Source organism: Fundulus heteroclitus, chromosome 1, assembly GCF_011125445.2.
Source record: "Fundulus heteroclitus isolate FHET01 chromosome 1, MU-UCD_Fhet_4.1, whole genome shotgun sequence".
Classification (NCBI taxonomy): Eukaryota; Metazoa; Chordata; class Actinopteri; order Cyprinodontiformes; family Fundulidae; genus Fundulus; species Fundulus heteroclitus.
In genome coordinates, this window is record NC_046361.1 from 29,936,651 (window position 1) to 29,951,258 (window position 14,608).

General features: G+C 38.7%; 3 protein-coding genes across 4 annotated transcripts in view; 2 read left to right on the plus strand and 1 right to left on the minus strand.

The window, feature by feature from the left end:
* Positions 1-2,726: 2,726 nt before the first annotated feature.
* On the minus strand, positions 2,727-7,408 carry slc16a7 (solute carrier family 16 member 7). The gene is made up of 5 exons (XM_012865969.3): positions 7,294-7,408; positions 6,960-7,190; positions 6,633-6,776; positions 4,576-5,439; positions 2,727-4,496 (listed from the first exon to the last, which is right to left on the minus strand). The coding sequence occupies exons 2-5, from the start codon at positions 7,174-7,176 to the stop codon at positions 4,264-4,266; spliced, it is 1,458 nt and encodes a 485-aa protein (XP_012721423.2). The 5' UTR covers positions 7,177-7,190; positions 7,294-7,408; the 3' UTR covers positions 2,727-4,263.
* Positions 7,409-9,424: 2,016 nt separating this feature from the next.
* On the plus strand, positions 9,425-11,988 carry LOC105928556 (uncharacterized protein At5g50100, chloroplastic). Its single transcript, XM_012865861.3, has 3 exons — positions 9,425-9,745; positions 10,905-11,093; positions 11,180-11,988. The coding sequence occupies exons 1-3, from the start codon at positions 9,599-9,601 to the stop codon at positions 11,378-11,380; spliced, it is 537 nt and encodes a 178-aa protein (XP_012721315.2). The 5' UTR covers positions 9,425-9,598; the 3' UTR covers positions 11,381-11,988.
* Positions 11,989-12,311: 323 nt separating this feature from the next.
* Positions 12,312-14,608, plus strand: part of nfascb (neurofascin homolog (chicken) b) — a 30,906-nt gene continuing 28,609 nt past the window's right edge. For both annotated transcript variants that reach the window (XM_021318183.2, XM_036140330.1), the window contains exon 1: positions 12,312-12,619. The gene's annotated coding sequence lies outside the window, so the exon portion shown is untranslated. The remainder of the gene's footprint in view (positions 12,620-14,608) is intronic.

A 14,608-nucleotide genomic window follows, 5' to 3' on the forward strand; every position in this document is an offset into this window, starting at 1 on the left:
GGGAAGATGGTCATGTTATTTGCTGTATCACAACCTTTTCTTGAATAAAGTCTTAAACCAACTTTTTCCACTATGTTTTCTTTTTTTATGTTGTCTGCATCTCTACTGTGAGTATCTGAAATAATACTATTTTAGCTCCTCAGGTCTTTTAACATACTGCTGTAATAAGTACCAAATCTGGATTTGCACTCTTGTGTTTTAATGACCAGATACTTCTCAAACAAAGACGCCTTGAATTGCTTTAGTGGTCCCAAACTCACATATTTACATTCAATGCTTCCATCAGGGGAGATTTATGCATCAATTTTAAACCTAAGATTGCAATATTTTCCCTTACACCCAACTTAGCTTTTAGGTGAAGAATGTATTTTTTGCCTCTTAATGTGTCATTTTTATGATAATAAAACTAACCTGACTTCTTCTGTTGCAAACAACAAACCCTCCACAATTGGGCATTTCAGACCAACTGTGCATCATTGTGTACCCATCTTGGAGAAGTTTTCTTATTATTTTGGCATATATTAAAGTAATATTTTGTAATGCATGCATAATCTGCTATAGACATATTGGCCATGGGATTTCAACAAATAACCACAGGGATCAGAAACACAAACAATAGATATAGATGTAATACAATGTCTTTAGAAAATAAAACACAATTAGGTCTAAATTTGCAGGAATTCTTGGACTTTTCTGAATTAGCGTCTTTAGTCTTTTTTCTGAACTTTTGTTCAAATTAATATGCTTAAATACGTATATTCACATTTTATTCAGCAATTACAAACTCCATTTAAATAATCTTGATTTAAATTGAGATAATCTATGGATACCAAATTTGGTTGTACTGATACAACCAAACTATTTTTAACAATTGGAGCTTAAAATAATGAACCCAGAAAAAGAAAAGATAAAAAGGAACCCCCCCCCCCCCCCCCATATAGTAAAAAGCTCATATAGTACCTTCCAAAAGTATAAATAACAGTTGAACTTTTCTATACTTTGTCGCATTATACTCATTAACTAAATAAAGATGTTAAGGTAACTGCAAATTAAAGCTAGTCTTGCATTTGATTTTTTTTTGTCATATCAGAGTGGAGAGGGCTGAATAGAAATGCAAAACACACTTTTCAGATTTGTACTTATAAAAATGCAGCAACGTTTGCAGCTGTAACATAACACAATGTGAAAAAGTTAAAGCGCTATTTTTACACAGTTACTTTGATATAAGTACATAGGTATTAGATGTTTTTGTTTTTATGTTAAACATGTAAGAAAAGGAAGTATCTTTGGATGTAAAGGCTATTTTTGCATATAAAATGATTGTACAAAGTTTAGGGAGGGAACAGACATGGAGTCATATAAATTGCTGTCTTCAGATTTATCTTTAAAGGTTCAAATGTTTCAACATTTCAATAAACTTTAAAGATCTGTGTCTTGACTTGGACTGTTTGGTCCTGTGAGTTCCATCTCTTTATTAAGTCCTCCTTTTGTTATCTATCTGTGCTACATACACAAATTACATTAAAATGGATACTGTTTGAAAAGCCACCAAGTGGAACTGATGCTAGATGGGTCAATTCTGAACCAGTGATGTTTAGCTGATTGAAACTAAACCATATCCCAAGGAGAACACCAACCATCCATGAGACAGTGGCATCCAGAGATATGAATAAACATATTGATTCACTTTTGTAATAGAGCTTCCTCCCACCATAAAGTAAGTCAATACAGACCTTGCAGGGACACAATACAGATGGACCATTTAAGCATATGTCTGTAATAACGACAATGTTTTGCTTTCGGATGTCTTGCCCGTGAATTACTGTATTGTGTATGCCGGAGGAGGAGCACTGCAATCTTATAGTGTGTGGGCTGAGAACGGTTGACCTGTGAGGAGGAGATCTGACCTGGTTGAAGATCACAGATTGTATTTCCTTTCGAGTTTTTCACTGTGGTGCTGCAAGAGTCAGAAAGTCAGCTTCACATAATAGTTGTCTGCGGGTCAGTTCTGCAGTTCTACTCAATCTGTGATGCGTACAATGCTTTTGTATGCCATTGGGGTTAAGGAAAGCTTTTCAATGGTTCGGTCACACGTAAATGAATGCTTATTATTAAAATGCACACAGAGTTCTCTTCTCTTATTCAAAAGTCCATTCTGAAATATTTCACCAACTTCAGAGTGAGTTTTTATGACGTTAGTAAAGCAGCAGTAGAACAGCTTTTTTTTTTACTGATCCCCATGACACTGAAAACTAATTTTACTGCAGACTAGAACATGAAATTTTTTCTCTCCCTCTCTCCCTCTCTCTCTCTCTACTTTAGAGAGATTAAAATTTAAGGACAGAGGAAGTGCAGAGGTAAGAGGAGGAATTTTGCACAAGAAAGATGTAGATAATTAAACTCATTATTTTTAACGGAGAGGGTCGTCACCTGAATTAAAGGACCCAATGCAGTAAAGACCTAATATTTTGCCTGCTTAGCTGAAGTGATACTGTATGTTGCAACTTTCACATGATAGGGTTCATTGCCATCTAGTGGTTAAAAGATGAATAATTGCTTTGCGCCACCCTACAAACAGTATAAATACAGTATAAATATAAATAAAACTATTAGATTTCTAGTTTTAGGGAGTTAATAAGTACATGTACAGTGCCTTGCAAAAGTGTTTATACTCCTTGAACTTTAACTTATTCTGTCATGTTACAATAGCAAACTTGTATTTACTTTATTAAAATTGTATGTCAGAGAACAAGACCAAGTGGTACATAAATGGCAAGTGAAACAAAAATGCTAAAGGTTTTCAAACTTTTTGAGAAATGCAATTTGGAAAAGTGCGGCATGCATTTCTTATAGCCCCTTTCGCACAACAACCCTAAATGAAAAAACATTGTAAGCAGTTTCACAAGTCACTTAATTAGCAAATAGCAGCTGTGTGTAATTCAATGATTAGCATTGAAAAGCCTATCCTGTGACAGCCTCAGAGCATTTGTTAGTGAACATTGTTCAACAAGTGGCATCATTATGACCAAGGAACGCACAAGATAGATCAGGTGTTATGTACTGGAATGGTTTGGTATTAAAATAATACCAATGGCTTTAAATATTTAATTGAACAATATGGCTGTCAACCTAAAAAATGAAGGCAAGGAAAATGAGAAAAATAATTAGCAGCCAAGTGGCCCATGATAACTCTCAATAAGTTGCAGAGAACTGTGGCTGGAGTGGGATAACATGTTGTCAAATCAACATTTAGTCATGCATTAAACATACAGTATGTAGCCTTTGGAGAAGAGTGACACGTATACAATTATTCTCAAAAAGAATGCCACAAGTTTCATTTGTAGTTTGCAACAAGCAATCTAGAAGGCAGAGCAAATGTGAAGATGGCGCTCCGGTCAGACAAGACCAGCATAGAACACGTTGGTGCAAAACTAAGACACGCCACTCTGAACACGCTGTCCCTAAACCGGTAATTGTGTTCCCTAAGCCGGAGTCCCAGAAAAAAGGATTTCACCACGGTGACACACGGTGACAATGAAAGATTCTTGATTCTAAGGTGAAACGTGATGGTGGCAGCATCATGCTGTGGGGATTCTTCTTGTTCTTGATGGGAAGATGGATTAGGTTAAACACAGAGCAAAAGACCAGCAGAAGACAGGCCTTAAAGATACAGCCAGAGCTGCAGTATAGATATAGTCTGAAAAGGACCTTGTCACAATCCAGAGCTATATTCAATCGACAATCTGATGTAATACTTGAAAATATAAGTTCTCAGATGCTCTCCATCCAAACTGAGGCCCTACATGTAAACCATAAATCCTTTTCTTTCCGACAGAGAGCCGCTGCGCTCTATCCTTTTCTTGTCCATCACATAAAACTACAACAAAATACAACAAAGTTATGGTTTTAATGTGGCAAAATGGGAAAAAAGCTCAGTCTTTACATTTTTTTTAAAAACTCACTGAATAAAATAAAACATAGGAAAACACAAAATATGAATTGCAATTCCAAGGATTAAGAAGATCTAACACACGTACCAGACCGTATTTTTCGGACCATAAGTCGCTCCGGAATATAAGTCGCATCAGTCAGAAAATGCATCATAAAGAGGAAAAAAACATATATAAATCACATTGGACTATAAATCACAGGATCGGCCAAACTATGAAAAACAGTGTGACTTATTGTTCTAGAAATACAGTAGTTATTCTTTTCAGACACATAGCCTTATTAAGGAAAGAAACTAATTATAAACTAAACTAATTAGAAAGTTTCTCCTTGTGTTTCATTGTCTGTTTTCTCATTCGGGTTCATTTTAAATTCCACTGCCTCTTCAGAAGTCCTCATCTCCACGGTAACTCTCTGCCTGTGCTCCTCATCCAGCTTCTTGTAGTTGTAGTAATGCATGATGAATAAAAAAATCCCTGGTCCCAGCATGAACACACCACATGCATAGTACATGTATTTGTAGTCCCCGAATGTATCAACCAGAGCCCCTAAAAGAGAGAATCCATGGTCTGTAAGTCAGTTTATATAATTTGCATTAATTCATCTTCACGAACAGTGCTCACAAACCTGAAATGGGGGGTCCAAGAAGCACTGGTCCACACTCGATAATGGTGACGAGTCCGACTGCGCTGGAGAAGCGATGAGCTCCGACAAGGTCCATCAGAACTTCAAAAAGTAGTGCACAGAGCATTCCAAATGCTAGACCAAAGAAGACCGCATACACAACCAGACCCCCATATCCTGATGCCAGTGGACACAACAGGTGGCACACACCATTGTATGAAACTGCAAAACTGAAAAAATATTGTATTCTCGGTCTAATCCACTTGCTGTTGCCTATGAATCCAGTAACTGGTCTGATAAACATATCCACCAGAGCAAAAATAGAGAGCAGTAAAGCTGCTGAATACTCATCAGTCCCTTGATGTTTTGCATAAGGAGCCAGAAACACAATAGGAGCGAAAAAGCCAAAAAACATGACAACATTACCGACAAGATAAATGAGAAAGCCTCTGTGCGTGAAAAGGGAGAGATCTATATATCTGGAAACAAAGCTCTGACATTTGCTCTTGTTTTTAATGTCTTCAGCCAGAGGGTTAGCTGATGGAGAGCTGAAGTCTTCAGAAGCAGCTTCTACAGAGGCTTTCCCCCTGCTCATTGGTGATTCATTATCGGGCTGGGATTGCGCTTTTTTATTAACCGGCCTCATCAGTGCGCCGGCCACGCAGCAGTTCAGAACAATGGAGCCCAGGACGAGGAAACTCCCTCTCCAACCAAAGGAATCAAAGAGGAACTGATTGAGGGGGGCTAGAGTGGAAAGAACGACTGGACTTCCTGTCATAGCGAGTCCATTTGCGAGTGGCCTTTTGACCTGAAAGTAAGTGCCGATGATTGTCAGGGCTGGCTGCAGGTTGAAGGCGAGACCGAAACCTGTTGAAAGAAAACAATTGCACATCATATTGAGGAGTGGAATAAAAATGATACAGGGCTGTGAACACTTGAGTGATAGAAAAAATCACAAAAAAACATGCATTTGTATTCTGCCCTTTTCAATATAAAACGCCTAAAAAATATCAGGTGCAATCAATTGCTTTCGGGAAGTCTCTTAATAAGGAAAAGCAGTCCAAGTGTTTGGAAATTAATCTCAGTATCAATCCAGCTGTTCTGGACAACCCTAAGTAAACTGTCAGAACCACAAAAGACTAGTTTAAATCTTTAGTATAGCAATCATGAACACTAATGGCACCCATCTTTACCTGCGCCCTGTGAGTCGGCACTCCGCTGGAACCCGTGCTCTGACTTATGGAGCTTTTCTTTCAGCACTAGCAGAAAAGCTGGTCCATTTTGATGGGAAATTTGATATGGCTAAATGCTGGACAATGCAGGTTAAAAATTAACCTTAATAAACAGCCAGAACTACAATAGAATGGAATAGATCAAAGCATATTCAACGAGATGGAAGGACACAGTCAAAGTCCAGATGTTGAGTCTGAGAATCTTTGGCAACCATTGAACATTGCTGTTCAAAGGGACTCTTCATCCAATCTATCAGTTCTTGGTGTATCTTGAAAAGAAAAAAAAGGGAAAAACCCTTTTGTTTCTAGATGCGCAAACCTTGTGGAGTAATAACCTGTACTTGTAGCAACTGTAGTGATTTATCAACCTAATTACTCAAGGGAGCTGAATACATATGCACACCACACTTTTCAGATATCTTAATAAAGATTTTTCAAACAATGCCTCCTTTTCCTTCCACTTCATAAACGTGCTACATTCTGTTGCTCTGAAGATAGCCTTATTTTGCAGTAATTTTGGAAAACATTAACACATTCCTTTGAACAAGGGCCACTGACCTCACAGAAAAAGAAAACAGGCTAAGTGGGCCATTGTAAAAAAAAAAAAAAAAAAGAAAAGAAAAAGAAAAACTGCGAGGGTTTCAACACATCCAAAACCGGTCAAAACTGCTCAGTTTTGAGCTTCTTAAAGCAAATATTTGAACGCTACAAATCAGCCTTAAAATGAAGATACAGTAACTTTGGTTATTATAAAAAAAGGTAACAGAATAAGTAAAAGTTAAGCCCAAAATGTATTACTCATGAAAATAAAAGCAAAGTGTTGTTCACCTCCAATTACTCCGACACAGAGATACAGATGGATTATGGTGGTTCCAAAAGAAGCGAGCACCATACCAGTGCACACCATGAGCCCACCGACCATGACCACAGGTCTACTTCCATACCGGTTTACAAGCATACTGCTGACAGGACCTGCATGTGGGAAGGAAATATTTCTTCACTCACAGACAGACATAAAGCTTTAAAGGACAAGAAATGATCTCAGAAGGGCTTTCCTAACATATAGCCGATATCGGGTATGCTAGTACCAACAGATCAAATTTCACAAGTGACTTTGTTTAATTTGTGTAAAAGTAGCCTATGGCAGCAACTGACCTCCTGCATACATAGAAGCCAGCATGACCGAGGACACCCAGGCAATCTCACTGTAAGAAACTGAAAAATATTCCTGAATTTCCTTGAAATAGATGGTGAGGGACTTGGGAAAGGCATAAGAGAATCCTATTGAGATGAAAGCGGCAAAGACGACAGCCCATCCCCAGCCTCCATCTGGTGGCTTGTAGCCTAGATTAGTTGCTGCCGCAGGTGGCATGTTGAATCCTCAGACTGGGAAATAGGAACAGATAAGAAGATGCAATAAGCAACTGCAAATTTCCAAATAAATCCTGTTCCTGTCTTTACTCTCTAATAAACAGATTGCTTTCCTCACCTCTGTGCAGTCCTTAAGAACCGTCCTTAACCGTCTGTGAACTCTGTTAATGTAACAAACTTTGGATTCCTCCCTCAGCCCTCTGCTGTAAGGCCTTTGATCTCATCACGTGTGCTTCCACAAAAAAATACAAGCGATCGTTCACAACAAAAGCAGTAACCCCCTCCAGAGGCACAGAGCTCAAAAAATTCCTCACTGAGTAACCAAATATTATCAAGGATAAGGTTTTAACAGTTTCATCATGCAATGCAACAGTTGGTTTAAAAGTTTCAGCCTGTGTCCTTGATCAAATCTCCTGTTTTGGTTCATGCATCTGTCTGTAAGCGCTCTAGTTAAGGTTCGCAGATAAAGATTGATAGCTGTTATAACACAATTTAAAAGCATGTAAGTAGCATGTGGATATTTAAATTAGACAACAGTTCAAATATAACACTGTGTTAAAACAATATCGACTTATGAGTTTTAACATTTTAAAAAAGTAGAAATTAAATAGGTCAGAAGACACTAAAAATCAAGAATATGCCCTTCAAACTGTTTAAAATCTTCCACTCAGGTTTCTTCAACTAAAGATTGCAAATTTCATATTTAACGGAATGCAGCTAGGAAAAAACTTTGTAAACTGTTGATAACCTCATGATGTCTTTCTTTCTTTAAATATACTGATGTATTTGCATGTAGTGTAAACATTTGTTTGCATTCCTTGTAGAGTTAGGTAAAAAGCTTTAAAATAGATCCATTTTTATTGCAAGAGTATAAATGTTACACTATTATTTTTAGAAATTGGCATTGTCTAATTTTATAACACTGCTTTGCCAGGAAAACAATCTTATTTTTTAGAAATTACGGTTAAAAAAAATACTGACGGCAAACATTTTATTACCCCACTCTGACTCAGTGGGGCGACTGTGGCTCATAGGGTAAAGTAGTTGTCTTGCAATTAGAAGACTGTGGGTGTGATTCCATCAATGTGATTCGCTGTCACATTGATGTCTCCCTGGGCAAGGCCCAAGTTGCCTACCAATCTATCGGTTTATGAATATGAGTTTAATTGGGTGAATGATGCTCTAGTGTAAAGTGCTTGAAGTGGTCAGTATGACTGGAAAAACACTATATAAGTTCAGTCAATCTACCCCTGGTGCTACTACCTTGTACAACCCTCTTTTGCATATGGGGCAGGACTTTTTTTCCTTTGAGATATTAAAAGTTTCGTCTATACAGGCTAATGATCTCTGACTATTCCCCTTTTTACGGTCTTATCATCCTCCAGAGTCTTGGGTATATGTTCAACTAACATGTTTTCTGAAAGTGTTAGGGATGGGTACTGTAATAGCCAAGGACAAAACTTTATAGATTAGGACAAATGTTTTGTATCATTATCTTGTTGAAATACTCAACAATGACCCTTATTGAGTTCACTGCAAGGGTCCATCAGAATTTTATTTAAAATAGTGTGTGTTTTTTTGGTATTCACTCTTACAATGTTCCCAGGGCCTTTGAGAGAGAAGAGGGAGCACAGAATAACCGTTTCTCTGCAGTATTTCACTGCAGGCATAAGGTTCTTTTCACATCCCTTGTCTCTGTGTGGATGAACCTGCATAGACTGCTAGATAACCAAAAGCCCATCTTAGTTTCAGTTTACCAATCCATATGTCCCGGTAGAGTTTAGCAAACTCTATGAACACCTGTGTGATGGTAAGACAGAAAATGCTTTTTCCTGCCTCAACTCCCAAACAAGATATATACTAAAGGTTGCAATGGAGATGAACCCCCAATTTGCCACTCTTTGCAGCACTACACTAAAGCCAGATTTTTTCTAAACTTTTCAGTTTAAATTCACTGAAACTCAATTTATTCTAAGGATTTGTATTTATTTATTTATTACATATCTTAGAGTGCCAGTAATTGTAGCCATGGTCTTGCACGCAATATGCTGTCATACTTTGTTATCCATGAGCAGACATTAAAGTTTGATTATTTAATAAAAATTGTGAAGCTTATTTTATCTATATTACATACGTTATGTAAGCAACAAATAAATATTTGCCAAAAAAGGATAGTGACAGAGCTTTGTATTTTTTTATACAAAGACCTTCCAGAAGGTGGCAGTGTTATGTTGCCCTAACTCAAGAAGAAGAGAAGCTCAGCTGTTATGTGTTTATACTTTTCTTGTGTAACGTAAACACTGCTCCGTCTGCAGATGTTTGCTTCTTCCACGACTTCTCCTCGGCTACCGTCACATGCGGCTGCATTAAGCTGAGACTTTAAACAGACATTTATTTAGATTTATTTATTTTTTTTTTTAGTTATGTTTTGTAGAGTTAGACTGGCTTTGGCCACGGCGGGTTCGGTCAGGTCCTCCAGTTGTGTAAATCCAAGGACAGTGAGACTGGTGACGCCGGGGTTCTGCAGACACCAGCGGAGGAGCCTTAACTCTGAATCTGCAGGTGTCAGGGTGAGATGTTTCTGCCTTTTTCATTAATCCAAGATGTGCGTGAAAATTTAAACTCCGTTCCTGACTGGCCGGTACACGTGTGGTATAAAAAATACAATTTAGGTTAGGAGAATTTAAAATAACCTGATAAAGTCGTGTCAAAGTGTAGTATAAAAACTATATATACATTATTAAGTAGAAGTGAGATGATACATATTTTCATTCATATTTTCGTATTGACTCAAGGGAGCTGAGTCAACTCTGACATCTTCGTACCAGAACTAAGTTTCAGTTCTTTGGGAATGTAAATGGCAGTACCTTATTGGATCAGACCATAGGGGCCTGACTTTCCTTCCCATGTGCATCCATGACCCTGTCACCAGATCTCTTCCTTAGGCCGGTTCTAACTGACACTGATCATTGCAGACCAGGGACAGCTATCAAAAGCTGCAGATTTCGGAGATATTGGAGAGGCTTTGAAACTTGCCAACATCCTTCCGCTTGCCAGTTTTGCTTGGCAGTTACATTTAGACCTTGAGGATACAATATTCAAATTCTGCCTAATATATTCCACTCATCCCACATTTTTAAGTAAATACTGAATGTAGTCCAGGGATTCGTTTTTGCAGTCCCCTTTTCGTCTGTTCATGCTTGTGTCTTTTGAAAGTTCCAACAGATTAAATTGTCTTTCATGATCAATGGCCATACCTCATCAATATGAATATGAGCTTTGAGGGGATGGATGGACTGGGTTTGAGGATGGGTCATCCGGTGAGATGTGGGGGTGCAGTCTTTGGGAAATGGCTTTTCCTGAGCCCACTTAGGACCCCCCCCCCAGATGCAATCTACTACAAAGAGTAGTGGATAGAAAGGACGGATGAGAGTAGGAAGCAAGGAAAATGATGAGGGATCAGTTAAAGGCACAAGAAAAATTTCATTGGAATGGATAAAACAAGTTGCAATGACAAATTTCATTGTAATGGATAAAACAAGTTGCAATGACAAATAAAGATGATTATAATTAGATTTGGTTGAGGGTAAGAAAGGGTGGGGTTGAAAGAATGTGACAGGCTGTGAAGGATGGGTGGACTGCTGGGGAACTAGAGGTGCATTTGAAGTTTGGCCCTGCTCTAGGACCTAAGTTAACATATTAACCTCATTTATCTCCACTTTACTCCAGGTGTTGTATGATGGGCAGTGTCCAATCTGCCTGACGGAGATCCGCTTCCTCCAGTTCCTGCAGAAAAAACGACCCGGCAAAGTCGATTTTGTTGACATCTCTAAGCCAGGCTACGACGGGGCAAAATACAAGGACGTCAGCTATGAGATGGCCATGGAGGAGATGACTGTAATCGATGAGAAAGATGAGGTTAACTCCAAACACAACAACTTAAATAAGGTTTGATTAATCCGAATGCTAATATGCACTCATAGTTTTGCTTTTGGCATTGCCAGGTGCATCGTGGCGTTTCGGCCTTTGCAGTCATGTACGGCGCCGTTGGCCTCGGCTGGTTGGGCCGCTTCATGATGTGGTCACCGGTCAGGCCGTTTATGGATAAATCGTACGCCATCTTTGCCAGGAATCGACTTAAGTGGACTGGACGGTCAGAGGAATGCGCCACAGGAAGCTGTAAAAAGAAACCAGTCGACTCGTGACCTCATTAAACAATGAACTTTGTTTATTAAGTCATTAGATTAAGATGAATGGTTTTTATGTTGTGATTAACCACTGTTGTGTCATATATTGTGCTACAGGGGAATATTAAAAGACATGTTTGTTTTCATTATAAGGAGAATTTCATCCGGTTTATGTGAAAACAGCTGCAAGAATGGGAACAAAAACAAACATGGAAATTAGGACAGTAAGATGTGGCAGCATTGTTATTAGCAGCACAGATCCTTTCTGAGTCACAGCAGTTAATGTTCTCATATTTAATATATTTAGTACCACTTGTAGAGTAAGTTTTGGATCTGTTGTACAGAGCTCGTTTTGAATAGCAACACTATTTTCCCAACAGCAGTTCAGTCTTGTATTCTCGTCATCAGCTCAGAGAGATGTGTCCCCTAACAAACAGGCTGGTAGATGACAAGCAGTCAAACAAACAAAGAAACGCAGCAAAAGATGCCAGATCAGACAATGAAGCAATCTGAAAGACAGACAGAAAAGGAGTTCTGCATTAGCGGCTGTCTTATTTTGTTAAATGTATTGTGCACAGATAAGACTGAAAGTCACTGAAGCAAAATACAGTCAATTTCCTGCCATACCCAGAAAATCAGATTGAAGTTTTGTTTTTTTTTAAAGCAGATAAACAAGAAGACTTTCAAAAAAAAAAAAGCTGCCACTAGATGTCACTGTGAGTCTGCAGTATTATCACCTGTAGGAGAGAAATTTCTCCCTAAGAGGTGTGTGAAATGTCAGCTCTGTGATTGGTCAGATTCCTGGAGCAAATGCTGCATTGCTCGTGTTAAGCCACTCCTAAACCTGAGAAACCAGGACCAGCTCACCTGGAGTAAAGGGGAAAAGCAATGGATTGTTACCAATCAAATGAAAGTAAATGTTTAACTGGAAAATGAAGTACAAGGATTGAGATCCAGTGTGAAGTTTCTACAGTTAGTGATGACTTTGGGTGCCAGGTAATTTGCTGGCGTTGGTCCACTGGGCTCTATCTCTAAAGTAAAGGTGAGCACCAGACCCACTATCTAGTCCTCTCCAAATTACCCTTAGGTGTGAGTGATTGTTTGCATGGTTTTTAGTCCTGTGTGTCTGCGTTGCCCTGTGATGGACTGGCGACCTGGCCAGGTTGTATCCCACTTCTCACCCAGTGATTGCTGGAGATAGCCACCGGCTCGCCCAGACCAATTTCACACGATAGAAGCTTTGCACACAAGTGTCAGGTAAATATTAGAAGTTGCTCACTGTTGTTTTTATTTTTCCAACCAGTTGCCCCAGAAGCTTAATGGAACAGGAGTAAAGTGGAACATGGTGTGTGCTGACTGTAAAAACATACTGCAGTTTGTTTTTAGCTGGGAGTGCGTGGCTGTGCTCTAAGCAGATATAATGAAGATTTATGTGCAAATCAAACTGGCCTTTGTAAAACTCAGAATTTGATTAACCTTGTATGAGATTTAGGTGGCAAACAGTGACCACTCACAGCTGCACTCGGTTGCTCAGACAAGGTCAGGGTTGCAAAGGTGATTCTGATTTTTCTTTTTGTGCCATGTGCTTTCATTTTTTAATCTTTTGAATGCTATAATGAAAAAAAAACAGAACAAAAAAAAAAAAAAACTGTAACTTGTTCAGTGCCTGCTTGTTTGTTTCTTTTTTATGTGTACTCTTAGCCAGAGTGGCCAAAAAGAAATTTCACCACTGTAACGCGGTGACCATAAGGAATCTTTGAATCTTGTACGAGTTATTTTTATTTAAGTACCATTGTGACTCCAGCTGTCATCTCATCAACTGCTCTACTGAAAACCTACAGCACCGTTAACTTTTTCACAGGGCCCAACCACACATTTTAATACATTTGGTTGGACTGTTAGATGATAGACCAACACATAACAGTGCACAGTATTTTAATTTTTTTCTAAAACAAATAAAAATCAGAGCAATCTGACGTGTTTGTGTTCATCCCTCTTTAGTCAATACGTTGTTATCTTCTGCTGTAATTTCAGCTGGAGGGCCTGGCTTATGTCTCTACCAGCCTTGTCCAGTTGGAAACAGATTCTCAGATGGATTTAGGTCTGAACTTTGGCTGGTCCATCCATCCCTAAAAAAAAGCCAGAGGCTTTTTGTTGAAAGGGGATCCTCAATGCCTGTCTGAAGTATTTTTCAGCCTTCAACAGTTTTTCTTTAAGGATGCCTTGTATTTGCCTCCAACCAGCCTCCTTGTCTATACTGACTAGTACCAAGCACTGTACTGTGTTGTCCAGATGGCTTGTAACAAACCTTTATCCTAGACGTATCATGGCTTACTCTTACCAATCTTTCAGAAAGTCCACATTTGTAGAGTGCATGGTTAAAGTTGTCCTGTTGACAGACTCTACCGACTGAACTGTGGACATCTGAAGCCCCTCCTGAGTTACCATAGGCCTCTTGGCTGCTTCTCTGTTTAATGCTCTCTCCCCTGATTCCCCCTAAATACATTTTATTTACAAGGGACTGCATACAAATGTGAGGTACACCACACCCTTCTCAAAAATATTTTGGAAGAAAAAAGACAGCCATTTATCTTTTTTTTACTTTGACTTAATAATTATGCACTCCTTTGCTTTCACAACTGAACTGTTTTTTTATATGATTTTGTGGTTATCCCACAATAAAATGAGAACAGTTTTAAAAGGTACAAATCTTTTGCAAGTCATTATATGTAAACCCAACATGTCTAAACACTCCTAAAGATTTTTGTTCTATACATTTGCCCTGCACATGATGTAAGTCCTCATTAGTCAATGATTGAACAGTTGGACTCATTGAGATTCTGTTATAGATTCTCTCTAAGGTGCAGTTTATTATATTCCTACATCAAGTTGGGGTGCTGCATACCACATTTGGTCAATTTACGTACAAGTGCCACTAAGAGGACTTTCATGTCATGCAGGATAATGTACATAATAACCTGTCTCAGGGGAGACTAGTCCCTGGTTGGACTGCTACTCCGTCCACATTCATGCAGGCTTTCTACATTTACTAGCTGCTCAAAGCTCTGTACAAGTTCTGCTCTTTCAATCCTCTTTGAAGAAATTGCCAACGAAGAAAGAAATCTCTATTTTTATTCAGCTACTAATGAAGAGGCATTTGAAGCTAAAGCTCCAGTTGGGGTTTTGGATATGCATGCACTAAAAAAAACATACTGGGTAATGATTGAATCCACTGTCTGGAAGCTT

Coding starts and splice junctions, on each gene's coding strand:
- slc16a7 (XM_012865969.3), bottom strand. CDS start 7,176: ATGCCACCTGCGGCAGCAACTAATCTAGGCTACAAGCCACCAGATGGA. Junction 5,440..6,632: donor CTGTGTCGGAGTAATTGGAG/GTGAACAACACT, acceptor TTCTTTCAACAG/GTTTCGGTCTCGCCTTCAAC. Junction 4,497..4,575: donor TCTTGGACCCCCCATTTCAG/GTTTGTGAGCAC, acceptor TCTCTCTTTTAG/GGGCTCTGGTTGATACATTC.
- LOC105928556 (XM_012865861.3), top strand. CDS start 9,599: ATGTTTTGTAGAGTTAGACTGGCTTTGGCCACGGCGGGTTCGGTCAGG. Junction 9,746..10,904: donor CTGAATCTGCAGGTGTCAGG/GTGAGATGTTTC, acceptor ACTTTACTCCAG/GTGTTGTATGATGGGCAGTG. Junction 11,094..11,179: donor TAATCGATGAGAAAGATGAG/GTTAACTCCAAA, acceptor TGGCATTGCCAG/GTGCATCGTGGCGTTTCGGC.